This window comes from Harpia harpyja, chromosome 8, assembly GCF_026419915.1.
Source record: "Harpia harpyja isolate bHarHar1 chromosome 8, bHarHar1 primary haplotype, whole genome shotgun sequence".
NCBI classification, from domain to species: domain Eukaryota; kingdom Metazoa; phylum Chordata; class Aves; order Accipitriformes; family Accipitridae; genus Harpia; species Harpia harpyja.
In genome coordinates this window covers 12,001,463-12,028,939 of record NC_068947.1, presented here as the reverse complement: position 1 = coordinate 12,028,939, position 27,477 = coordinate 12,001,463, and the positions used below count along the sequence as shown (strand labels likewise).

General features: G+C 41.8%; 1 protein-coding gene across 7 annotated transcripts; it reads right to left on the bottom strand.

Moving 5' to 3' along the window:
- Nucleotides 1-1,288: 1,288 nt before the first annotated feature.
- U2AF1 (U2 small nuclear RNA auxiliary factor 1) lies at nt 1,289-19,309 on the bottom strand. 7 transcript variants are annotated; one of them, XM_052794114.1, is made up of 11 exons: nt 19,176-19,274; nt 17,663-18,217; nt 16,483-16,570; nt 16,217-16,273; nt 14,246-14,276; nt 13,589-13,655; nt 9,335-9,384; nt 8,615-8,713; nt 7,370-7,503; nt 6,948-7,040; nt 1,289-4,314 (listed from the first exon to the last, which is right to left on the bottom strand). In XM_052794114.1, the coding sequence occupies exons 3-11, from the start codon at nt 16,527-16,529 to the stop codon at nt 4,176-4,178; spliced, it is 717 nt and encodes a 238-aa protein (XP_052650074.1). In that variant the 5' UTR covers nt 16,530-16,570; nt 17,663-18,217; nt 19,176-19,274; the 3' UTR covers nt 1,289-4,175. The 7 variants fall into 7 exon arrangements, with proteins under 7 accessions (XP_052650074.1, XP_052650073.1, XP_052650077.1 ...); XM_052794113.1 differs by lacking the exon at nt 17,663-18,217 and having other exon boundaries at nt 19,176-19,308; XM_052794117.1 differs by lacking the exons at nt 14,246-14,276; nt 16,217-16,273; nt 17,663-18,217 and adding an exon at nt 12,719-12,785 and having other exon boundaries at nt 19,176-19,197.
- Nucleotides 19,310-27,477: the final 8,168 nt, after the last annotated feature.

The following is a 27,477-nucleotide window of genomic DNA, read 5'->3' as shown; positions in this document are numbered from 1 at the left end:
TTGGCAATAACCTCCAGCAGGAAAACGGGAACCTTCTAAAGTGGTTCTGCTGCTGCTGTGGAATACTACGGGACTGCGGTATAGCATAGCAGTGTGCTTTCACTAGCGGTTCTTCTTGCTGAAGGTTACAATTTTATAAGAAATAAAACATGACATGCATTAACAGGGGATTAGATGTTTATGACCGATAAGCACACTGCTGACAAGGAAGGATTGTCCACATAGTTCAGGGACATGCTCCATTTTCCATACATGTGGATTTAACAAAATGAATACTGCAAAAAGAAAAATAATTTGGGGACATCGGCTAAACAGATTCACTCAGAAATAATTGTGCATAGTTTTAGAATGCATCATGTATCAATTCAACATGAAGATATTTTGATTTATTCTACAGACATTTGGCTGTAATTTTGATTTGAAAAAAACTGAAATTCAGGCACTCCAAAGTAAAATTGTGCTCTACAGTAATACAGCTCAGCTTCAACCTTGCAATAAATGGCAAATACAGCTACAAATATTCTCTTCCATGACAGCCTTACCGGTTAGGCATTACTTCCTTACCAGCTGAAGTGAGTGCACACCAACTCGGTTCCATTTTTTAGCTCTGACTGTTCCTGAACAGGACTGGTTTTTGGGGCTGTCATCAGTGCAGCAGCATCAGCAGTTACAAGCGTCTGGAGAACAGAGTGATTAACATCCCCCCCTGCCCCCAACTGCTATGAAAGCAGTTTCATTTCTAATGTATTAAAGACAGTAGATGCAGTTTAAGGTGCTGATGTTCGACAGTGGCAATAGACACAGTCATTAACACCCAAAGTTTTGCAGCTTGAGCAATGCAACACCAGGAAGAATCATCTTTAAAAGGCCATAACCCCTTTCAATTATTCATTTCTTCAATTAAACATGCTCCTTCTGTCAAAACTGAGCCTTCTTGCTCTCTACAGACCACCACAACAGAAACTTGTACGATCTCTCAACCAGAACCCTTACAAATTTAAAAAACCCCACCAAACAAAACCCCAACTCCTAACCCCCAGTTGCACGCTTTTGATACTTCAACTTTATCAACTAAATATGGAGAGGTTGGGGGGTCTTTTTGCTTTGGTTTCTTTTTTTTTTTTTTAGTTAAAGACACACTCCACCAGCTCTAAAAAACAGAAGGCAAAGAATCACTCAAAAAACAGCTCAAGACAAGAGCTAAGAACTTGAAACATGTACTCTATGTCCTCATCAGTCATTTAAGGAGAAGCATCCCATCTAAAAGAAAGGGATAATTTTTGTCAGATTCTTATAAAAAAAGGCTTTATTTTGAACAAGTTTTCTCCATTTGGTTTTACAGTCTCAACATACATCATATTCATGGACAAGCAGCATTTTCACAGAATAAGAGCCAAATACAAATAAGAGGAAGCCACTTGGGATTAACAGTTTCAACCTAATTGACTCAGACTTCAGAAAATACTGTATGCTGTCACTTATTTGAGGTAAAGGAATTCCATAAATTAAGATCCACTGTTTAACAGGAGAGTCAACAATGAAGTATTTGTGAGAAGTAGATACCTTTGGGAAGGAGGGGAAAAAAAAAATTTACTCTAAGACATTATGAGCAACAATCGAAGGGGGAGGTAGGATTTCCACTTGGTTTGTATTGGTAAACCAATAGTTTGGACTACCATGTAGAAGTGTTCAGCCAAATTTGTGCAGTTTAAATTTCAAGTTTGATGAATTTTACTGGTGAACCTAACTGAAGATATGTCATGAGCTTAGTTTATATGTTGAATGCTGTCACTAGGTAATCATTACACGATCAGGTAATGATCAATGCACAAGTTTTTCCTTCGAGTATCCAGTAAAATCCATTGCTTTTAGTGCCCATTATGACATATTCCAGTTACATGGTTAATTTTTGGGTAGCTGTGCAATCAGACCATAAAATGATGCATTTGGTGGAATTCAAGAGTGCTTTCTTCAGAAAAACTGTATTGGGGAGAGAGGGAGAAATCACCTTCTGCTATCTGTTTACACAAAAACATACCTGCAGTTTAAGAGGGTTTAGATAAAACAGATGAAAGTTGTTACAGGGACACATTTACACTAGTTTAAAACTAACTTGTTTATAGAGCAAATCTGCTTGTGTCATTAATCTGTGTAAAAATGATCTTAAGCCTTTTTAAATAGTATCCACATTATACTAGTCACTATTTTTAAAAAAACAGAAATACTATCCTCACCTTCTTGAGCATGAGATTTAAATTAGCTCACTAATAATCCTAAATCTCACTAAAGAGGAAATGGAACTGGATTAATATCCTGTGAACTGCAAGAACTAAATTATCATAGTTAAATTCCTAATGCCTAGCAGAAATACCACAGGTTTCAGTTTAGCCATTTATTGCCAGGCACTGCTCAATTTCTTCCAGTGAAAAGAAAGCATAATTTAATTTATGTACTTGCAACAAAACATAAGCAGTCAAGCCATCTTCACATAGAGTGATACATTTCTTTACAAAGGTTACTGGCAAAGTAAGTTCCAAAATCTGGTTGGCCAAACCATCCAATGTGAACAAAATAAATTCAAACTGAATTGGTGCAAGAATTTAGTTGCAAGAGGCAAAGCAGATTCATTTAGAAAAGCTCATTTTTCAATATTATGTTTGCCAGCTCCAAGTTCCAGTGAGCAAAATGGCTTCATACTTATTTTGGAGACAGAGAGAAGCCGGTTTATTAATCTGGCTATGTAATGCTTCCATATCCTTTCTATTTATTTCCTTTTTTTTTTGTTAATAATAATAAAGGAGCAGATTTCTCATTTAGCAAGTTATCTGATTCACGACTAAAAAAGCACTAGTAAATTCTCTCCCCCATTGGAAAGCTATATTGTATTATGTAGCTTCATGTACATAAAGTTGTGTCTTGCAGAAATATGACCATTGACCAAAATTTCTTACATTACACTTTGAATAAAAGCAGACATGAATGAAGTTAAACTGCAAGTCAGCCATTGTACAAATTGTCTCTCAAGACGTTCCAGCAATATTTCAGTTAGAGCTTTAACTCCTTATGAGATACACAAGCTGTGATATATAGCTACTGTGCAATTCAATTAAAACTCAGACAGAAGAAAGATGTCGTTTGTGAAAAACTGCCATCTATCCATCAGCCTTTATCGCCCTTCAGACTATAAGAAAGCAAGTAAAGGTGGAAAAAAAATATTTTTCCACTAGCATCCAATTAGTTTCCCATGCCTTGAATGCTAACAAAATGCTTTTCATTAAATGACAGCTAGGAGAACATAGAGTGAAAAAAAAAAAATCCATCTGATAAGAAATTTGGTCCTTGTATTTAGGACCTTGCATTTCCTTCAATAGATCTTCTGTATCATGTTGCATGGAGTTTTTTTAAAAACCTCACCTGCCTATTATGAATCATTGCAATAAAAATACTACTTTTTTTTTTTTTTCCACACTGCACTAGGCAACTTTCTTTCCAGCCAAAGACAAGGAATTTAGTCAGGAATCATAAAAAAAAAAAATTGAACTATGAACTCTGGCACATCCAGGAGTAGCAGCTCAACTACTCCAGAGTGCTTAGAAAATAGGCTCTAGATTTTACACCAAGAAATTGGATTTATTGTAAATGCCACAGTCACATTGAAAGACAGAGCACAGACTTCTGGTAACAAACAAACATACATTTTTGTAACTAAGCGTTTCTACTTGGTAAATAAATGCGTTTCGCACAGCCTTCCTTTTAAATGTGCCTAAACTAACCTAAATAAGCAGACAGCATAGCAGAAAAGGGAAACTTATGTAACTGTTTCTTAAGCAGTATATTATTTTTACTATGTATATAATATTTTATATTATATACACACACATTTTCATCAACAGTTCAAATTATACCCAAATAAAAAAAAACAAAAACAAAAACAAAACTGGCGCTTCTCCAATACATTTACCACCTTTCCCTCAGGCATAGTTAATCCAGGTATTTGTCAAGATAGAGGAATGACAGTTAAAAAGACTCCCCCCACAAGAAACAAGTTACACAAAGAATACTGTATCACTACAAATTTTTTATTCAGAAGCCCATCTTTAAAAAAAATCTCATTATGAACTTGTTTGGTCAAACTACAACACTTTCTAGCAGACATACAGTAAAAATGGCATGGCTCAGAATCGACCAGATCTTTCACGATCTCTTGACCGCCTCCTATCACGTTCACGTCCTCCTCCTCCACCACCACCACCTCCACGACCACGATCTCTGGATCTAGACCGACGTTCACGGGACCTCGACCTGGATCTATGCCTTCAAAGAAAGTTTGAACATTTTATTGTTTCATCACATTCGGCAATTTACTTGCAGTACCACACAGTGGAACACTTAAGGATATAAGTAATGAGGGAGAAGAAAGATGATGTGGCATTAGGAGGACTGGTAAATTGGCACTCAGGCTGTAAAACCACATATTTACAAACTGAACAAACTTAATACTGAGGAGTCAACACTTACTGTTGAAAGACTTCACTGTTCACTGCCAATCATCCATTACAATGGATGTGCAAAACTTAAGGGAAGGCATGTAGAGGAACCAAATGCACTGTTACACAGCTGTTAATTAAAGCAGCAAGAGAAGGGAACACCTGCTTTTGCAGTTATGAATAGCTCTTAACAACACACACCAAAAGCCTACAGCTGTGTGTAAGTCCACTCCTATTAAATCAATGGCATTAACTAGCAGTTACAACTCAGTGCTCTTTTTTTTTTTTTTTTTTTGGTGGTTTGTTTGTTTTCCTTCCCCTGCCCCCGAAGCCACCAGCATTAGCAAATAATTTTCCCTGCCTCTAAGGTCAATGACTTAAATTCAGGAAGAAAGCTAAAACCACCCAGAATGTACTGCTAACACAGCTACTATGGATTTATAGCTTATATGACACTTGTCAAGGAAAAGAGTGGTTTGAATGTTTTTAAGCATTTTAGAAAAGTCAATTTTATCAAACAGGTAAACAGTACAGTTTTAAATAGGTGTAGAAATTACAGAACTAAAAAGCTCTGGGAAACGAATACTTACAAGTCTTAAGTTTGCAGAATATTGTTCCACAGTAAGATGTTTTGGGGTACAAGTGTGTGGTGACGAATTTTATCATAGAATCATAGAATGGTTTGGGTCAGAAGGGACCTTAAAGATAAGCTAGTTCCAACCCCCCTGCCATGGGCAGGGACACCTTCCACTAGACCAGGTTGCTCAAAGCCCCACCCAACCTGGCCTTGAACACTGCCAGGGATGGGGCATCCACAACTTCTCTGGGCATTTTACTATGACAGACACACAGACATAACTCTTGCATACCACCAAGCTGTCCAGAATTACTAAATTAACCTGTTATTCAGAAGTTCTGGTTTACCCTCCTTTTCTCTACTCAAAAAAACCTTATATATTTCATTCTATGTAGAACTACTTTCAGGTCAGTCTAGTTTATACGATCTACCTGTGAAACCCCACTGACACAAGAACCAATTTTTTTATATCAAACCTTACTGCTAACCTGTGACAGCTTTAGCTGCACAAAGCATTTAAATAGCACCAATAAAGACAAAACTGGATGGACGATTCAGCTATTTTGTTCTACCACAGACTGAAATTGGGCTATGGGTAAAACAATCATATTCCAAAGCCAAACACCCAAGTCTGATCTTTCTTGCAATAAAAGGTGATACCTTTTAATTAGCATTACTACGTCTGAGAGATCCAGAGTCATAAAAATGACCAAAAGGCTAACACAAGAGCATACATCGTCTTTTTCATAAATCATTCAAACATCTTAAAAGCTTACATTTCAGTTTAAATTAGTTTTAATTGGGATATTTTAGGAAAGTATTTAGGCACAAATACATGTGCCTAAGCAACACAATCTACATTTTCCAAAGTTAAATTCATCCTCACAAATTCTAAGACACTGCCAATTAGAGACATTTATAGAAAAAACATGTTCATAATCCCAGGCTCCTTCTGTGATTGAAGGAAACCTACAAAATTGTGCTCTAGATAAAAAGAAACTCAATAATGTTATATGCCTATCCTAAACAGCAAGGTCCTAAAAGCAAGCAGATTGAATCCAGCTCAAAGTGAACCATCCACAAGACAGGTATCATAGTAACAGCAGTGGTATAAGCCTTTCTACAAGGTACCTAAATAAGTAAGTAACTTAATATAAATAAATAATAAAATGTATTTATCACAATCTTTTTTTGCCATTAAGCAATATTACTATTCCTTTGGCTTACTAAGTATTCCTATCAAGAAGGGTCACACTGTGAGGCTAGTGTTAACAAAAAGTGAGCTCAATACAGTGACTGCCTGCTACTAACACTAAGGAATGAATACAGGCTAGAAAAGTTAGCTGTTAACTGTTAAATAAGGTTGAGTCCTGAATATAATCTATAGATACGCTTGATTGTGCATAATGCTGAAAGTGGCCAATCTGATCCTGCCAAAATGCCCATTAGCCAAGTAGCCTGCTTCTAACAGAGGTCATGAGCAAATACATTTAGAAGAGAATAAAATAGAGAAAAGGCATAAAGCAATACTTCTCCCAAATAATGTCTGCCTGTAAGTTTGCAGTTTGGAGATTTGAACCACAGGTAGGTCCTATGTACTTAGTGACTCAATCAATACTCATCTTGAAGCCTGCCTTCTCTCAAAGCCACATCAACCTTCAGCACCCACAGCACTGCAGAGCAAGCACCATAACTTTTTTTTTTAAAAAAAAACCCTATTCCTTTGTTCTAAACTGGCCACTTGCCAGATTTACGTGATGCCCTTTCATTGGCATGTGTCAGAACTGCATTAGAAAAAACAAGAGAGGACTTAAGTTTAAAGATTTGCCTTTAGAATTTTCAGCAACTGATCCTTAATTTACCTGTTTTAATAGCAAACTTACTTTTTACGACGACGCCCATACAACTCACGTCTTAACTCTCGAGAAATGGGCTTCAAATGCATAAAGTTGCAGAAACCTCCTCGTGTACACTCTCTGAAACAGAATTCAAGAGAGACAGTTAAAATTCCCAGCTCTACACTGTATCTGTTTGCCCTAAGCCCTAGGGGACCTCTAGCCATCTAAAAGTTAATCACATCTAGTATTAAAACCTGTTAATTGCAAGCATCATTTACTGACACTGACACCCTAGATCAAAATCCTAAAAAGATGGCAAAAGCCAAGAGGTTCACCACAGGTCCTCCATCTTAACATTATCTGAAGTGGTTTTCTTCCTACACATAAAAGCCACAGCCAAGCAATCACCCTGTCAGTGCAATGGTTTCAAAGATACTGTCATTGGCAAAGAGGGAGTCACTTTTTACCCCATTTCATATTGACGGCAACAGGCCTCTCTGAAGTCAGTCACAGGTGAAAGCTCAGCATGAATGGGCTGTCCATTAAACCAGCGATTGTTCAGGTCAATCACAGCCTTTTCCGCATCTTCTTCACGGCGAAACTAAAAGCAAAATTAAAATTTTCTCACATTACAGAAAAGCAACAGAAGTAGATCAAAGATTCCTATCAAATCAGTTATGCAATATCTGAGGCTTAGGACTAGTAATCAAACTAGAAGCTACTTCAGAGTTCTTGGGATAGTCCATCAAATCAAGGGTAAAGATGCTAGCTTTTCATTAATCAGGTCTCAGAGCTAATCAAAACATTGACATTTTCTCTTAATTATGTTCTATTTGGTCTTTCAAGTTTTGTGGCTTGTATTAAAAGATATGACATTTAAGAGAAATCTGCATAAGAACTGAAGCTCTCATTCATTTAGATTAGAATTTACAAAAATCTGATCCTGTTTTATGATGAATGTAAAACTTAAAAATTTGCAGGTGTTTTACTGTGAAAAGGAATTTCAAATTTAAAAACAACTTATTTCTGATTATGACCTACACAGCTGAGGATTTTAGGTATGAAAATACTTTGCAGTTAAGGGAATGTACAGTAAAAATATTCAAAGACTCTCACACCTCTTCAACACTGTGCAGACACAATACAATTTCTGCAGGTGACAACTTTGTACTCATTATTCAAAAGATACCAATGACTTTTAAGAGCTAAACTTAAGTGCTCCAGTTTGCACCTTAAACCACCCAGCTACTGCCAAATTAACTTGTTTACAAGATGTTTTATTTAACTGGGAAGTTAGAAAATAAATGCACCTGTTGAAAATAAACACACCTGTTGCGAATTAACCTTTGCTCATAATGAAGTGCTTAAAAGGCAGTGTGATGGGAAGACAGACCCCAAATTAATCCTGGCAAACTAAACAATCCAGCAGTGGTGACTGTTTATAACAATGTAAAAAAAAAAAAAAAAAAAAAGTGTTAATCTTTATGAAAATGACACAGATTTTGACTATCAAGAAAGCTTCTCATCATCTCTTTAAAATTTCTTTCAGATCCCATTCACATTTTCACTTTCTACTTTATATTGTGAAGTTGGAGAGCAGTTTATATCCTGAAGAGCTACTCTCGCAAAATCTACAAGCGTACAGTAGCTTTTAAAATTATAAGTCAATACCACCCCTATTGATTATATAAACATGTCTCTCTTTATCCTACCTTTACGTATACATTTCCAACTAGATGATCTCCAAGGTTATCACAAACATTCATCTCCTCAACTTCACCATATTTTTCTTCCATTTCTGTGAAGACCTCCTAAGCACAAAGCAACCAATTAAAAGTTTGCAGCACATTAGTTGTAAGTAAAGAAGTATTGCATTTAGCTGTTAGTAAGCACAAAAGAAGGCCTTTCTTAAAAAAAAGCAAAACAAACCCCCCTTTTTTTACATTTCTGATTTTAAAATTAGTACTTGCTTGGCCTGTACTGTGTCCATCTGTAAGTACAGCACTAACAAGATACAATAAAAAGCTATGGAAAACATTATGCATACAGTTTTTACAGAATAGATAAGATGCACTTGAAACACTACATATAAGCCTTGATGCTATAGTTTTACTTAATTTGCTTCTATACAAATAATTAAGTATATTTTAAATTTACAGGAAAGGAGGGGATTATGGAATCAAAATGCTACATTGCTTAAGTTGCTGATTTTTAAACAAAGCCTATTATAAACAGTAAAGTTAAAGCCAAACTAAACAAAGGTTATACCAGGAAATATTTAGCATTGAAAGTTGTAAGTTTTATACAAATGCCTGAGGAAACAAGCGCTTTTCTCTGAATCCATCTAATTGTGCTGTACACTGAATCCATCTAACTTATTTGTGTTGACAAACCCACAAACACTTTAATGCATTTTTACATCTTTTACGTACCTCAAAGAATTCATCATAATGTTCCTGCATCTCAACATCGCTCACAGCACCTGTAAAAATCAAGAGTCATATCGATTAGAGCCTACAAATAAGGAAGAAGAGATTTTGATCATACTACAAAACAATCTAGAGAGGCCGTCTGGAGCATAAAAGACACCATATAGCATGGAGCTAACTAATAGGAATATTAAAAATAATTATGTGTGAAGAGCTTTGAGTCCCCAAAGTATATGTCAAAACATTACATTGACATGATCAAATCAAAACAAGTTTTAATCAGAGCCAAACTTGTATGCCACAAATTTAAAGAAAGGGGAAAGGAATTACTTTGAAATATCACTTAAATTAAATGTACAGTCCCACCCTCTATCTGTCAACATTTTTACCTAAACAGAAGGCAAGTGCTTTGTTACATTTGCATATTTTAAAGCATTATTACAATTTAGTGTTCCTCTTCCTAAAGGCAGAATTTCATTTTAACATGTCCACCTCTCCAGCATATACACTAGAATTTGAGAGTTCACAATGTAACATAGCCCAGAATTTTTTTTTAAATCTGCTCAAAATAGTTATTGAAATGACACACTTTTCTCAGTGCCCTCAAAGAAGGGTACCATAGTGCTTCGCAGTAGAGAGCAATTTTCTAGTTTAATTTTGAATATCACTTAATTTTTCTGTAGTCCTGCAGAACACCTTTTAGTGCAAGACAAGCCAGCCATATATTCAGGTTAGATTATTTTCATGCTCCAAGCTGGACTTTACAAATGAGCGCTGCTTGCCTGCTGCTATAAAAAACAATGTAAGTTTGGCTGATTTTTCAAAGCATTAAGAATATAAAAATGAATTTCATTTATTTCTTCCAGTCTACAGCATTTTAAACTACATGAAGCTGTATACATTAAAGCCTAATGTATTAGCTCTTCAGCAGTTACGTGGTTTATTAAGATCAAGCGGAGCAGTTTTAAAATGAACCCTGCATTTTATGCTAGAAAAATATTCTAGCCTTTAAATTACAAACACTACTGTTCTAGTTCACAGAACATGAAAGACAAGAAACCGAGCCAACAAAGCTGAGTTTATTCACTTCTAGCTGCTATGAAAAAAGAAAAAAAAAAGATGCTTTGGGCTCAGTTGTATTTGGCTAATATTACCATTTGGACAAACTTTACATTTTTCTTCAAAGGCTCTAATATTAACCAGCCACACTCTCTGGAACTGTAATTACTTTTCTTCCACCCAGCTCACCTCCTGAAGAAGGCTAAGGGGCATTTGTTATATAGTTTAGGCTAACAATGTTTCTGCATTTGAAACGTTTGCTTTTAAGAACTTTCTTCTTCCCCACAGTTATATAGCAGATTAAGGAATATCAAACATTAAACCAGTATTTCTAGACAGTTTAATACTTAACTATATTCCCAAGGTTCTGCCAACACCACTGATAACAGCTTACTAATACCTAAGGATGTATTTTTTTTAAAGATGTCAGGGGCTCTGTGAGCCATACTGGGAATAACTACTTTTTACCAGATGGACAAGTGCTAAAAACTTATAAGGAGATTCCATTGTCAAATTAGGAGATCATAAGCAACAGTTAGTTAATGACTACTTGAATGTCCTTCTAAAGTGGGAAGCATACATATGCACAGGCTTTACAAACATTCATATTCCAGGGCTACCGGTATCTGAACCTTGAGAAGCCCAATTACTAATTAAAATACTCAGGAAAACTATTGCTGTTCAAAACTAAGGTTAATCCTCTACGACGGCAATAGAAAGGAAGACAGTTAAGCAACAACAACAAAAGCATTAAATAGCTACCCAAGTTATCCATTTAAAATACATGCAGTACTTAAGTAGGGACAAATATTGAAAAACCAGGGAGCCAGGAGTTTCAGCAAACCTACTGGTAACAGAGCTCCAGCTCTACCACAGAAGGTACAGTTAGGCTCTGTTAAATAGCTACCCGCTTGTCAAGACAAACTAGAGTTGGATACCAACATTTAGAACACTAGAGAATCTGTTCAAGACTCTTTCTTGCAGCTGTACAATCTAAACAGCTCCACAGACCAAACTGCTGTAACTCTGTGCAAATTAGTTACCAGCGCATTGAGAATTTAGGGACAGAGTGGAAATACCCAACTGTACATTTTTTGGTTTACTGAAACAGCATTAACTACTAAGCATCTGCAACAAGAAAGCCTACAAACCAATAGAACTGTTTAAGCATCTAGACAAACTTACATAGCTCATTACATATCTAGCTCGATTGTGTGACAAAAAACTCAAATTACTTAATTGGGCCATTATTACTTTTAGAAGCAGAAGAGACAGCGTTGACTTTTAAGTTAGTGGCTGATTTTACAAAGCATGTCTAATCAAATGCTGGTAACTAATCTGAACTAGTCTATAATCCAACAGTTGAAAAAAGGAATAGCCAAACAAAGCTTTATTACCACACAGTCAATATTCACTTCAACAAGAAATATTAGTTAGAAAGTAACACCAATCCTTTTTGGTCCTAAAACTTTTTTTTTTCTCTTTTAAAAATCTTATTCTAATATTGATAATTCAATCACAATGATATATCAATAATCGCCGATCAACAATCCTGGTCATTTAACTTCTGCCAGGTGTGTTTTCTTATGCCCATTCCTACCTCATGAGGAGTCATTAAATTTGTTCATGACCATACCCAAATGCCTTCCCCTCCTCAAAAGTACTTTTAAAGATATATTTTCCTAGGTAAATATGCAACTTGATTTTGGAATTTGAATTTTCAAAGCATGGAAAGAATTTTAAGCATGCACCTATCCAAAAAGGACAGCTGCCAGCAGGGAAGTGTTTGTAAAAGTGTTTTCTTCCAAAGTAGGCTCTACATGGAAGCTGCATTAACCTAGGATAAATTTCTGCATGCAGTCTGAAAAGTTTCAAATTCAAGTTCTCCTAACATCTACAGAGCAGGACGCTTGTTCTGGATGAAGTCAACGTGTCATTGTCCTGCTCTTTTAGACAGTGGAACCTAATGGATAGCACAAAACATACAGAAAAGCATTCCTAGGATGCAGGCAACTGGCAGGGAGAAAGGCAGATGGAAGAAAGCAGTGCAACCAAGACTGCTTTACAGGGGAAGTACAATTTCAACCCTTTTTGATTTAATAGATGGTATTCAGATTCCCCTCATAGTTTTGGGAGCAGGGAGGAAGGTGAGTGGGACAAAAAAGTTGGTTTTTTTTTTTTTTGTGTGCGTGTGTGTTTGTTTTGGACACATTTAATGAAACGTGGTCAGTTTGATCTGTTAAACTAAAATGGTAGACCAGCTTAAGTCGACACTGAGCTCTGACAATCAAGCCCAGGGAACCAGTGAAGGAACTTGTATGAACTTACAGCGCAAACCGTCAGCAGACTGGGAAGAGTTTTGAGGGTTACGGTAAATGTTCAAGAGGGCAATGGTCTGAAATACAAAACGCAACAACTTTATATTATGGAAAATAATTTTAACAAGAAACCGGTTTCCTTTAGGGTCGCTTTAGCCGAGTCTGTGCTGAAAGAGAGGTGGTTATTCTCTCCCAAAAAGGAGAAATTTCACTTAGCTGGTGACCTTTCTGAATCAACCTAACACTGTAAGTAATAGAGATCTCATGATACTCCATTATTGTATTTTTTTTATTTTATTCACCAATATTACTATAGAGGGGTTTTGCAGGATTTCAGACAGATATGTAACAGATGGCATCGAAACAATATTCAAATTACAAGCATAATAATTTGTTTGAATTTGGTTTTACTGAATGGTTTCTGAGTAGCAAAATCCCAGGAAAGGAATTAATACAATAATTACAGCATAACATGAAATCTCCATTTTCCTAAAAAAGTTAAGATGAAAGAAAACCCACAGTTTTGGGAAACTTACCGTACATCATATATACACCTATTTTTTTTTTTTTTTGTTAAATCAAGAATTTGAGAAATGTCTGCAGTTTAACCCTTTAAAAAAATGCAGTTACTAAGCAATCAAGTTTCACTTTGCAGTGCAAAAGAGAATCTGCATCAAGTCCAATTTACGCAGTCAATCCTGCATTCTGAATTGCAGACATTTGACAAGTTCTTGATCTATGCGCAAGAAGAGTTCCGTCACTTGTCCTGTTTGCAACAGCTTTATGTCAGCAGCTCAGAAGCCAACATTATTTTCTCATAATTAGGAGTGGGCTCTTTAACACCATTCTTTAAAAAAATTTCTCCAACTGTGGGACTTACAGTGTGAGCCGTCAGCCGTCTGTGCACTGTTTTGGGGGTTACGATAGATGTTTTGAATCAAGATGGTCTGCGGGGAAAAAAAATAAAAAGGGGAATTCTACTGGCTGCTGTGCATATAATAGACAATTGCAAAGAGACAACTTGTTTGCAAACAGCTAAAAGTAATATTTTATTCTTAAGGCTTCCTTTTGTATTTGCAGAATATCTTCCAAAATTGCATCCAGACCATCATATTATGAAAACAGTTTTAATTAACCACCAAGAAAGAGCTGCATTTGTCTCAATAGCTATCCTCAAAGTGGGAGTTGTGAGGCACAATAACCTAAAACGTCAAACTACATGATATGGAGATGCCTAACTTTCAAGACCAGATTCATTATTGTAAGTCTAGGGGAAAAAAAAAAAAAGAAAGTGTTACGTGCACAGCTTGTAATACATAATTCCACAGAGTCTAAAAAGTTACACCAGACAGTAAGGTTTTTAGGCAAGAGCTATGTCTCATTTTGTGCATCAGGAATTTCTTGGTGGAATTTCTGTTTAAATAATATAATAGCATCATAGGTTCACATGTTTCCGATCCTTCAAACAAGGACAATATCCTTTTAGCCCTTCTGCTTTTTACTTGAAGAATTAGCCCAGGCAGACTTGAAACCTTACATTTGTACCGTTCTTCTTAAAATCAAGTTGTCTGAAAAAACAAACCATGTTTAAGTTAGTAAACTAATATTGCAAAAAAATTCCAAACGTCCATATCACTGTAAGCAGCTCAAAAATTGAAATTTGATTACTTAAAATACAAGCTCAATGTTAGTTAGTATGAATTGCAATCCCCAAATAATTTTAGCTTACACATTATTATTAGTCACAGTAAGAATTCAGAGCTTAACGAAGTCACAGGACCAACAATGTCATACCTACATAAGCTGCCCACTTAACATGTAAAAAATCTGTAACATCACATTTAAAATCACACGCTTGTTTTACAATGGGTATGATCATACCAACCAAAGCTTTGTGCTTCCATGGCCCAGGTTTAAAATAACTATGTTTTAGCCTACAATTGGAGAGAGCCAGAAACATGCTTATAGTTACAGTGTTTCTGCTGATTGGTGGTAATTTGATCACCCCGGACTGCATGACCTTTCGTAACACAGCTCTTCTATAAAGTAGCTGCACCAGCAATAGCAACACAAGATAAAAATACTGTGCCCGTAACTTCCCATTAGTAAGGTATCTGTTCTTCTATTTTCTATCACAGCTGATTATCAATCTGCATACAAATAAAGATTTCTGTAGTGAACCCTACACGTCTGCCAGGTATGTTAGAGACGTTACAGTACAGCACGCCTGCCAGGTGTGATGCTGTAGCAGTCCCAGACATCACTGGATGAATCTGACATGCTCTGCTGACCCACTTCAGCTGGCCTTGCTAGCTGCAGTTTCTAAAGGCTGCACTGACAGAGGAAATCTTTGTTGCACACACAAAAAAATTGTAAAAAAAGACGTAGTTTGGGTTTGTTTTGGGTTTTTTTTTTGGTTTGGTTTTTTGGGTTTTTTTTGTTTTGTTTTGTTTTTTTTAAACTTGAAGACAACTACTGTATAAGTTGTCTAATTTAGAATTTTTCCCGGTAGCCAATGACCTGAATTCAGGTCTCTAAATAACCAATCACATTTTAGCATGCTCTCCATGTAGGTCAGCAACACGCAGTAGTTTTGAAAATGGACACTATTCTTTTTGAGATACAATACTTACATTAAAAATTATTACATTCCCAGAAGTGGAAGACTGTTTTTGTAGATGAAGTACCAGCAATGGTCCCTATCGATCAGCAGCTTAGACAGTCTGCCCTAGAATTCCCCCTGCCCACGCACGCACTTCGCAAAGTTTAACTTCATGAGCACCATCGCTCTGAACTCCAGTCACGTAGATAGTACTTGCCTCCCTAATTCTCCCCAAACCAACAGAGCCCACCATTCTCATCAATTCTGCTCCACGTCAGCTAAAATGAACTTGCAGAGGACTCCACTACTATGTAAACTTTAACTTTGTAGGTAAAACTGCTGATAATGCAACAACTTTCATAGGCACTACTTATCACAGACAATATTCTCAAAGAAATCTATTTACTTGTATACCTTGACAATCAGCAGTGATAGAAAGAGGCAAAGCATACGGTTCTCCAGGAACATAATTTCTGAAAACTACAGAGCTCGTAATAATAAAAACCCTATCACCACTGCACCTTTTTTTTGTTTGTTTTTCTTTCTTCCTTTTCTGGCAGACATGCAGTCACATATCATGTCTCTAACAATATTCACATAGCCAAAGATTAAATAATCTGTCAAGTCAACTGACATGTACACCCTCAGCAACCAGGCAAGTTGTTTTCAAGAAACAATTCTTTCACATTCAAAGGAAGTATGCGAGTTACTCTTGAAACTTAAGAGCCTGGGTCAGAGAGCGAATGTAATGACAGACAAGTCGCTTTTATTTATTAATTAGTCTTCTTCTATTATATGCATAAAAGACTTAAGTTCACACCTTTTGAGACAGGTGGAACATTGTTTGTGATTAAAAAGATCTGGGATGGTTTAAGTGCCTAAACACCACTGAGAAGGCACACTCACCTGAAAGTTAGCACTGGTTGGTCTCTACTACAGGCAAGCTTACAACAGCATCGCTTCCTGCAGCCATTAAGGGTGACAGGAGATAATTAGAAATGCTGGGAGAAGTAAATGGAATATCCCCCAAAAACCAAAAACCCGTATAAACTGGGGCCAAAAGTGAACTAGTTAATCTGGAGCTCAGTAATTATTCACTTGTATCTGAGAATCTACATTTCAAAGAAGCAAGAATATACTTCCACAAGAAAGAAAACAAAAGGAAAACAAACCTGGCTAAATGTTGGTTTGTTGTGCAACCGAGAACATCTGTCTCCATGACGACAAGCTCCAATTTTGAAATAAAATGAACAGTTGACTCTGCAAATAAAAAAACCAAAGTAGTTACATATTGGAATAGAAAACACTAATATGCAATTCCAATAAAACATATACCCTAAATGCCTTTATCTTGATGCTGAGAAGTAACATAGAAAAACAATAAATCAAAACAGCATAGGAAAGTATTACAGTAAACCTGTTTATATTCATTCCTCTTTACCCCTACTTCACAGCAAGTCATCTAATCGATTTCACCCACTACTCAAACCCAAAGCGCATTCATGACACCACCGCGGGCAGAAGCGATCACTACTGTTTTACCCTTCTGGTTTTCCATTCTTGTCTTTCTATCGGTTTCACTGGGTGATGGGATGGGAAATAATGTGAAAAACAGTCTGAAAAGTTACACTATGAGCTATATGGTTGTGTCTTAGTTCATGCAACCCTCTAGTCTAGGCCATATACCTGCTTTAAAGCTGATACAGTTGCACCTACCTAATGTTTTATAAACCACCTGTTTAAAGTTATACTCTAAGGGTAACTCAGACTGCTGCCAAAACAATATTTGAAATAATTCAGGTAAGAGAAAAACCATGTTACAGAGAGACTACACATAAGCAAAATAAATTCTTTTACTTAAGCCATTTCCATGAATGTAGTTAATAATTTTAAAATGAAGCATTTAATATCTTTTTTAAACCACAAGCTTTTCTTGAATTAGCTATCATCTCAGGACACCTTCAAAACTATGCTGATTTAGGAATGCCAGTAAAACTCTCACATATTATTGTAATTCACACGGAATGATGAAAGAAAACCATAAGGAGTTTAGTTACCTTGACTGTGAAAACTGAATGCAAAATTCTGAAGGGCAATAACACTATTATGGGCTATACATGGGTAAGTGAAACATAAGAATTCTCCTGGAAGAAAGATTATTATTCCCATGCTCATAGTTAACACCAATTCTTTCCACAATCCTGTGTAACCAACATCAACTCACAGAGGGCAGAAATATTAAAGTGCTAAAGCATATCTGATCTCTAGCAAAACATTCTACTGTAAAACCGTAACATGCTTACTCTTCATTATGTTTTTGAGAATACATACTTAGCATTGCAATATACTTACTGTCTTTTCTGAACTCTATCCTGAAACAAAAAAAAAATAATCTAACTATAAAAGTTCCAATAGTGCCTCCACCTTCAACACTTTCTGGAGAGTTCTGCTTGCTTTTCGAATAGAAAATAAAACCAGTACAGGAGTTTCATGCCTGCCGTGTGGGCATATACTAATACTGTTAAACGGTAATGCATTATATCAGAGAGTAGTTCTTAATGTATCTACGGTAGCAGAGCTCAAGAGAAGCTGCCGATATTGCTTTTCTGACAGACGAGCGAATTGGAACTGGCATGTAGCACTACAAAGTAGAAGGAAAACAGAAGCCTCACGGCCAGGGGCTGACAAGAGTAATTTAGTCCAGTAGCACATCGATGCCCCCTTGCATTTTTACGAGTGGAAAAACACGTTGGTTTGGTCAGGCCGACGGTGACCAAATTTTCGTTAGGAGGGTTTTCTAAGTATGCTTCCAACAACCAGAGAAACTAGAGGCGTTCCCGACGCGTGGAAGGCTGCAGGCAGAAGCCTGAGGATCAGGATGCAGCAGTCGGGGAAATCCTCCGCACCCTGGGGAGGGGGGAGAAATAACCAGTCGCTGTCCTTGCAGCAGAGCGGAAGCTCTCGGGCTGCTGCGAGGCGCAGAGGCACGAACAAAAGGGGAAGAAGAGGCCCTTTCTGGCAGGAGGCGGTGGCGGCGGGAAGCTCGGCACCCAGCGGCCCCGACCGCTCCCGCCCGCCGCCAGAAAAGCGCAGCCGCCGCGGGAGGAGGGGGAAGGGGAGGGCGGGGAGGGCAGGGAGGACGGGGGGGGGGGGTGGGGACGGCAACGCGCCACGAGGCGCGGGCACACCCGCATGGCGGCCGGGGAGAGGAGGAGGAGGAGGAGGAGGAGGAGGAGGAGGAGGAGGAAGGGGGGGGGGGGAGGTCCCCGAGGAGAACAGACCCAGCCCGGCCCGGGAGGGGAGAGGGAAGCGCATGGGCGGGGCCGGCGGCGCGGGCACGCGCAGGCCCCACGCGGCGAGAGGGGCGGGCGGGCGCGCGCGCGCGCCCCCCCTCCTCCTCCCTCCCTCCCTCCCCGTCCCTGGCGGCGCGCGCACGCGCGCTCCAGCGGAGGGGGAGGGGAGGAGGGGCCGCCGCCGCGGGCCTTGCGGGGGGGGGGGGGGGGAGCGCGCCCGCCTCGTTTCCTCTTCCCTCGGCGGCCGCGCGCCGCCACGTTCCAGCGCGCGGGGGTGGCGGGGAGGGGGTGGGGGAGGGGAGGAACTCCCCGGCGCGCGCTCCGGTCCCGCGGGTGCCGCAGGCCCCTGAAGCGGGAGGGGAAGAAACGGGCCGGGTCCCCCCGCGGGGGGGAGGGGGGGGGGGCTGACCGCCACGGTCGGAACAGGCCGCCCAGGCGGGCGCTGCGCCTCCCCGCGCCCCGCGGAACCCGCCGCCAGCCTCCGGCCTCCCTCGAGGCCCGCCCCCCCCCCCAGCCCCCCGGGGGCGCCGAAGCGGCGGGAGCGGCGCGGGAAGCGGGGATGGGCCACTCACTTGTCCTTCTCTGTTCCGAAGATGGAGGCCAGATACTCCGCCATCTCCCACCGCCCGCCCGCCTGCCGGACAGCCCGGCGCCGATCGCGCACGTCACAGCCGCCGCGCCGGAAACACTTCTACCGAGCGCTGCGGGAGGTGGGGGGGGCGGGGGAGCACGGCTCTTCGCGCATGCGCGCGGGGCCGCCAGCGCCTCATTGGGGGAGCGGGGTGGGCCTCTTCTCCTCTTCCCCTCCCCCGCTGGCGGGGCGCGTGGGTCCTGCTCGCGCCGCGCGCTGCCGTTGCGGCGCATGCGTAGGGGCTGCGGCGGGGTCGCCGCGCTGGAGCGGAGCAGGGGCGGCGGGCGCTCCCCGGGCCGGTGTCCGGCTGCCGCCGGGCCTAGAGCCCTGCCTTCGCTAGAGCAGAGGGAAAAGCGGTGCTGTTCGCCGCGGGAGTCCGGGAGAGGCGCGCCGGCTGCCCTCCGGGGACCGAGCGGCCTGTGGCGGAACGGAGAGTGCCCTGCGGGAACTGGAGGCCTCTCTTGTGCCCGCGGAGACTGGCACGGATCTCGTCGGGAGCGTTGCATCTGTCGGAGTGCTCGTTTTGGTCTCCCGGTGGTCCAGCCGGGGGAATTGCTGAAGTGTGCTGGGCCCCGGTGTCCAGATGTGTGCCCAAATTTCCTAGTTAGGCCCTCCTCCCGTTCTGCAGTGTGCTGTGGCCATCAGGGTGTTTTACCCGATCCGAATGTTGCCAGAGTAAGCTCAGAGCAGAAGACACGCAGCTTTGCCAGTGGTTCAAAGAAATTGAGAGGCCTCTTATGGATACTGAAGCGCGTGGCTAAAGGGTGTGACAGCTCAAAAGATGGCAGTCTGAAAAAAAATGACTGAAGGCAGACGTGGAAGAAGGGCTTGCTGGGGCACAGCATTAAGAGACATACATATGCTTGTAGAGAAGATAAGGATCCTGCTTAGGACCTAAAGGCTCTTCCTGCAGTTAGTCATCAGTACAAAGAACACTGACAAATCCCAATTAGACCTTTGTTATCGTGACTTGGAGTGCTGGAATAAAGTAATTGCTCAAGGGCAGGAAGGTGCAGGTTCTGAAAGAGTTTAAATAAAAGTTGGATAAGCTGTAAAGAAAACATGCATTTTAATTAAAAGCAGAGTGGAGGGTAGGACCAAATTGTTTCTGATCATTTTGGGAAGCTTCATTGTGAGCCAAAACCTGCAAATTTGAACCAAGCGAATTGAAATTGAAAGTGGAACACTAAGGCATACGGAAGATGCTGATACTATACAGCCTGATCAGCATTTTCAACAAAAGTGGTGTTCCAGTCTGAAAATCATGGCAGGAAAGCAAACTTACTCATTTTCTTGATGCAGAAAACCAGGCTGAGCACTCAGTGTATTACAAGTAAAATTCATCTCTTAGATATTTTGGAATTCCCTGAAACACTTAAAAATATGCTTCATTTCACATAGTGTTCACAGCCCCAGTTGTAGTCCATCGGACTATTCGCAAGCACAAGTGCTTGCTGTGTTGTGCCGCAACACAATATAATTGAAACTTAACAGCAAGTCCAATTCTGAGGAAGTAAGCTAAATGTTTATTTTCCTGTCTGACTCCAACAAAAGATTTTCAAAATGCATCTGCTTTAAAAATGGAACGGCAATTTTAGTAACGTTTCGCTACTTCGACAATAGTTACACCCAATGAAGGGAGTCTAGTTGCTTTCTGTGATGCCCTCTGGAATTCCTCTGTTGGTTTGAGCTGATTCAAAGATGCTGTGACCTGTCACAGGACAAGGACAGTCCTCGTGGCACTGCTGTATGTCCTGTCATGTTCTTCCTGTATGTACTCTTTTGGGATGTAAAGTTCACTTGCTCTCCACTGCTCCTTACTGAGATGACAAAAGCCTTTTGCTAGAACTTCTGCCACGTGCAGACAAACTTCCCTTCGCTCCTTCCTCCTGCACTCCCCGGCTTCCCTTCAAATTCACAGTTGTGATCCAGGTGTTGAAGCAGAAATTCCTGGCAAAGTCAGAAGATCTTGTTGCCAGAGAACAGGTACTGCCGCTTAGCTTTGCCTTGCAGTGTATGTGCCCAGTAAGGTTAGTGCGTTAGAGGATGCACTTTCTTTGCCTCAGTTGCTCACTGTTGGTCTGCCTCCCACCTAGGCTTACAACTGCAGTTTAAAGTCACTAAACCAGCAGAAGCCAAACCTGCAAATAAAAGAGTGATTTCCTGCTCATGTAGTGAACTGAACTGGCTCACTGAGCGGTTCAATGAGTGCCAGAGCTAGCGCGAGGGAAGATCAGGACTGAAGGAGTGGGACAGCCCCTTTCAGTAGCAGCGTGCTGCTAGATCAGCTCAGTCACCTGGTGGGAACCTGCTGTGAGTCTTGACCTAGCCAGGGCCATCAAGGGAACTACAACTGCAGTGGCCTGCAATGAGCTCTGACAAAGTAGAAGTTCCTGGTGATTTTCATTCATAACTGAAAACAGCCTGTAATGTGTGTTCATGGAGTATATACTTTACATAATAAGCAGAACAAACTTGCACTGGTTTTTGCTTTAATGTTTTTGTTAAAGCCTTCAGCTAAAACATGTTGAAATATGTTTTTCCTGAGGAATTAAAATCTGTTTTCACTACTTGAAATGCACTGGGTTCTCGCTCCTTATCTTGTAAAGACCCCATTCACTTTAGATTTCCCTTTGCTCTAGCTTGTGTGGTGTACTGCTGAGAGCACGAAACATTTTCCAAAGCGTGTCTTTAACTTAGACACTCTGCAAGTCAGTTGTGCTGAAGTCTGCTGACCCTGGGATCCATGTTTCACAGACACGTAACTTGACCTGAAGATGCTATTAGAAAACAAATCAAAACAGCTGCTCCTGTGTTGGAAATACGCCTTTGTCCCTGACAAGCAGAAATCTTACGATGCCTCTAGCGAAAGAAGGTGCCTAAAATAACTCATTAGGAGTACAAGCTGAAAGAGAAAATTGCACGGAGTTCTGCTTTGTGGCTTGTGGAATTGGTACGGTGCTGGTAATGGTTGGCTGGGTAGAGAGTGCTTGACTAATGTTTTCTCAGTTTTGTGAGACAGTAGTCCGAGGACCAGGACTACACTTTACAGGTCATAGAACTATTGAAAAATAAACCCACTCATATTTTGCTCTTCATTTTCTCAGCAGTTCTCTGTACCAGGAGTGCCCCTTACACTGGGGGCAGCGGAGTCCATCCCCACCAGAACTTTATAACCCTCTGCCTCTTTTGGCGTCCCCTTTTCCTCCTGTGCTCAGCCTGACCATGCGCATGCCGACAAGACGACCGTCACCATGACACACCAGAGCAGGAGGGTGCTGTGCCTGCACGGTACCCGTGGTGTGTCAGGGAGAGGGATCTTTGTGCTTTGCACAGTAATAGCAGCCAGTCTTTTCGCATGTTTCTTCCTTCTATAGGTATCTAAGAATGAATCAAGAAATGAAACAAAACGTCTTTTTGTGTGCGAGTTCATGAGATGTCAATGAGCTTGTAACTGATCCAATGTCAAAGAGGTGTTAGCAGTCTTGCGACTGATCATCTGAGAAGTGGGATATCTTCCCCTTGTGTCAGTGTAGCTGAACCATTGTTGGAAGAAAGAGATGCTGCAGTGCATCTGCCTAACAGAAGGGCAGTGGTGTGGACAGAGCCAACGGACACTGGAGGCAACATCGCATGGACGTGTCACAGCGAGGATAAAAGGTTCCTTCTCAGCTTCCTTCAGTGACTTCACCTTGTATACAGGGCCAAGCTTAGAAGAAAGAAGGGAACCTGGGACAGAAACTAAGGAGTGTAAGAAGAGAGGGAGAGGGAAGAAGACCCTTTGAAGTTAATGTTGACAGCACAGCTAGAAAGCTGGGAGGGAAGACAGGAGCCAGCAAAGTAAAAGAGACATGAAGGAAAGGGTGTCCAGAGAAAAGCAGAAATCAAAGGCAGAATTCCATGTAACTACTCATTATTGCATATTTTATTTTTCCCAAATCTAAATGAGGACATTTGCAGGACTCAGGAGAGAGAAACACAGCTTGGATATGTTCCCGGGCTTTACACATACTCTCCACTGCTACAGGGTTGTTCAGATTAGTGACTTACTGCAGGTTACTCCCTCACCCCAACTTGCTTAAATCTATTGGGTTAAATGCTGCCACAAACTTTCCTCTGTTTTGGTTTTCCTTCTTAAGCCCAGTGTCATTGCTGGATACCAACTAACACATGGTGAGGAGAAAATGGTGCCACCAAGATTTGGTTTGGAGATAAAGAGGTGAGAGAAAAAATAAGGTGGTAGGGAAGCAGCCAGTTTTAAGAGAGGCAGAACAAGGAGGAAAGGGGAAGAAAAAATGCTTGTGACACAAAAGACAGCAATGCTTGGATATAGAAAAAGGAGATTAAAACAAACACAAACACATCCTGGGGGTCAATACATAAAGTACTTAATGCATTCACTGGAAAATAGCACTTTCTTGTTGCTGGTGCTCAGAACCCTGTGTTAATTAAAGAAGTACCTGGAGTTCCAGGCCAGTGCACAGGACTTGGTTTCTCAGGTTAAAAGGATTTTGCTAACAGTGCGTGCGTAGGGATAATTAGTAATCCACAGCCAGCAAACCCTTTGAACAATTTTACCAGCTCTCTGCTTGACACTTCTTGGAACAAGGCACAACCATGAGGAAAGAGAACCAATTTAAGATGTAACATCAAAAAATTAATCAGAGAAGGCAACTCGTGTACATTAGAACAGAGCTGTAGCTAGTAATCTCATCTAATCTACTTCCATGCCTATACTTTGCAAATCACCATGGTTATATAAGCAGATCTTATCAAAGATCCTTAATTATAGCAACCCCAGTAAATGCTACACAGCACAGCAAAGGGTGAGGTCTTCGTAGCTATATTCTCCGTAAGAGTCTGAGGGAGGAGTATGTCTGGTGCAAACTGGCTGTGTCTTTGTTTCATCTGTCGGGGCGACATACATGGGCATGAAGCACTGTACCACGGAGCGCATGGGGATGGACCCTCTCTGAGGCCTCCAGGTCACTCACAGCTGAGCGCTGATCACCATCAGTGGTGCGAGGGCACTGCTTTGATGCTGTGGGTGAAGGTAAATTTAACTAGTCGGGTATGAGGGGCAGTCAGTGGGGTAGGATGAACAGCAAGGAAGAGGAGAGGAAATGCTGAGTCAAAGAACAATATTAGAGAAGCAATGGCACAGAGACTGCAGAGCACAGTTGAGAGATTTGAGTGTCTAACGGAAACTTTTCCTTGGAGAGTTTTTGAGATCCAACCCATGATTAGGAGCACTGCTGATTTGTTAACTATTGCTATTAGAGAGTGCCTTACAACTGAAAAACAGGAAAATTAATAAAGCTGCAGGACTTTTAAGTTCAACATGTTATTTGATGTTGCGTTTAGCACTTTGGTCCAGCAAGCTGCTGTGCAATCGGGGGTCAAGACCCTCATTATGCTGGTTCCTTTATATAAAGGGCCCTTTCTCCCTGCCCAGAGGAGCTTACAAGCTAGACAGGAATGCCATCCTCCTCCCTTTACAGAGGAGGCATACAAATCAGGTGATTTTCCCAAAAGCAAGATGGACAGATGTTCAGAGTCAGGATAAGAATTTGGGAACAGCCTTGACGGTTCAGACAGAGGGTTCACCTAGCCAAGGCTCACAAGGAGGGAGGTCTTACATCCAGCCTCTCCACCTCCAAATGGTGCTGCGAAGGCACATCTCCACACTCATGCTGCACTCGCTCCATCTCCTCGCTCACACACAAAGCGGCAGGACCTCTTAGCTGGCAGTGAGGGTGAAGCACCCCGCCAAGGGGCGCAGACCTGGTCCCACGGGCGGGGGGACAGAAGGGGGAACATTATGCACACAGTGGTGAGTACTGATGTGTTTGTGGCCTCCCCTCATTCATGCCAAGAGGGAGACTTCAGTGCACAAGTACTTTCAGTGCCCGAGGCTGCAGCCTTGCTTCTGGCTCCTCCAGAACCACTCTTTGAGGCTCGATTTTTGGCACCCCATTGTTTACACTCACCTTATCTGGGTGCAGATCACTTGGTTTTTCTCTATTTTCTTTCTCCGTAGCCCTCTAGCCCCCCTTGCTAGGCAGGGATTCAAGTTCTCTTCAGGATGAGTGCTAGCATGATCCTGAAGAGAAGTCAGTAGAGACAGTAGCAATACAAACCTGGCAGGACTGTTCAAAGACCAGGAAGGTGGTTTTTCCAAAGTGAGCTTCATCCCTTGATCTCTGGCTGTGCCAACCCCTGTGCTTTTCCCAAATGTGGGCAGCTCAGCAGCATCACTGTGCTGTGGCCATGGGGGGATGGCATCCCTGTTGTTCCCCAGAAAAAGGAGGAAAACCTTTTTTTCATCCGCTCTCAGTGCCTGCCCCTGTGAGTGTAATCCTGGCTCTCCTGTCTCAGGCCTCCTTTCCCAGCCTTGTGAAGTGCTGCCCCAGGACTGTACCTGATCCACCTCTCCCCTGTCACATGTCCCAAGGGCCAAAAGGATTGACTTGAAAGTAATCAATGTCCATCTGACAAGCAAATCCAGCTGCTCCTTTGAGGGAAATTCCTCACTGTGCTGTCCTGGGCAGTTTGGATGGCGCATTTTGTGGGGAGAAGCTGATCTCTTTGGACCCTTCTGAGTACTCTTGGGAAACTTCTCCAGGTATTTCTTGCTTGCTGCCCCCAGGTAGGACTGAGAGGACAGCAAGACAGTGAAAGCAGAGTTTGGCGGAAACCTTGGCAAATTAGAGGGAGCCCCGCCACTCACACTGCTGTCTTCTGTGGTGGGGAGCCCATCAGAACAGTTGTCTGATCTGGCCTTGGCTGGAGCACTGGGGGCCCTCCGACCTGCCTGACTGTTGGAAGCAGTCCCCCAAGATGAGGCACTGGCTGTGCAGCAGGAGCTTGCTGATAAGGCTATGGGGACTGATTCATACATGTTCAGAGACTTTTTCCAGCTCAGTGCGGGTGACTGCGCATGGAGGTGCCAGCAGCAGCAGTGAAACGTGTGCAGGTGCTCCTGCCAGCAGCTGTTGCAGCGTGGTGGTGGAGCACAGGCTGGTGCAGGCTTTTCCATGGCTGCATGGTTATCAGGACGGATGGGTCAGTCTGCATTGGAAATGCTGAGAATCCCCTCCCTGTCTGGAGGAGGACATGTTGCCTTCTGGCAGGAGGCAGCAGGTTGCTAGTGTGTGTGTGTGCCTGGTGAAAGAAAAGGCATATCCCCGAGAGAGAGGAAGAGCAGGGTATGCATACATGAGCTGCCCTGTCTCCCCAGGTACACTCCCAGCCTCCAACTTTTTTGAGTTCGGTGGACCTCCTGAGCCTTTAGTAGTTCATCAGTTTGGTACCCCTTATTGCATCTCTCCTCCAAGGACTTGTCTAGTGCCCCTTGAGCCCACGCAAGTCCTTTGCATATGCTGTCCTCCAGAAAGCAGCTTGCAGATCTGCTATCCCCATTGCATCATTTTGTTTGTTTTCAGCCTGGCTCCAGCTGGCTTCATTTGGTTATGGTTTCCCGATACAGCAGGAGCTTAGCTAACATTAGCTCAGCCACGGTGTAAGGGGCAAGTTTCCCTCCACCCCTCCCAGTGCTTATTTTGTTCCATCTCTCATACTTGCCTGACTGCATGGTAAGCGGATTGAACTTGCTCAAATGGCTGGGTTAATAAGCTGAATCATTTTATCTTGCAATCAGAATTTACAGGGGGAAGTGAGGCTGCACTGCACAGATGGGAGAACAAGGCAGGAGGAGGGAGGGAAAGCAGGAAGGATAGGGTAGAAGGAGCAAGACAAAGTGTAAGGCTTCTCCCTTTCTGTAGCAGCAAAGTTGTTCAGCTCAAGCCCATCATGGGGCTGTACCCTCACAGTGGAGCTTTTTTATCAGCAAATATTAGACCTAAAAATAGCAGGTATTTCCGCCAGTAGACTAGAGCAGGAATATCAAGCTGTTGGGGGGTGTGTGTGGGGCCCTCCTGCACATTCCCTTTACTGTCTGCAGTTGAACTCTGCTCACACCTCCACGTTCACGAAAAAGGAGTGTGTTGGATTTATCCTGAAATACGTTTTACAGAAGATGTTTTGTTTAGGAAAAGAGCCCAGTCATAACAGCCTGCAGAAAGGCAAAGCACAATACACCTACAACAAGCTTCTTGCTGCTTCCCTGTGTCAGACAAACCTCCCACCAAATCCGGCAGGAGTTCTCCTGGGCCAGATGTGGGTAAGAAGCTCAGGTGAACAGACTGTTCCCATTACCCTGCAGCACATGTACTCAATGGGTG

What these genes read in the sequence shown, in the direction of transcription:
- U2AF1 (XM_052794113.1), bottom strand. Translation starts at nt 16,529, where the DNA reads ATGGAGACAGATGTTCTCGGTTGCACAACAAACCAACATTTAGCCAG. An exon ending in ACAAACCAACATTTAGCCAG is followed by an intron (nt 16,274 to 16,482) that starts GTTTGTTTTCCT and finishes TAATGGCTGCAG; the next exon opens with GAAGCGATGCTGTTGTAAGC. An exon ending in TATGGGCGTCGTCGTAAAAA is followed by an intron (nt 4,315 to 6,947) that starts GTAAGTTTGCTA and finishes CTTTCTTTGAAG; the next exon opens with GCATAGATCCAGGTCGAGGT.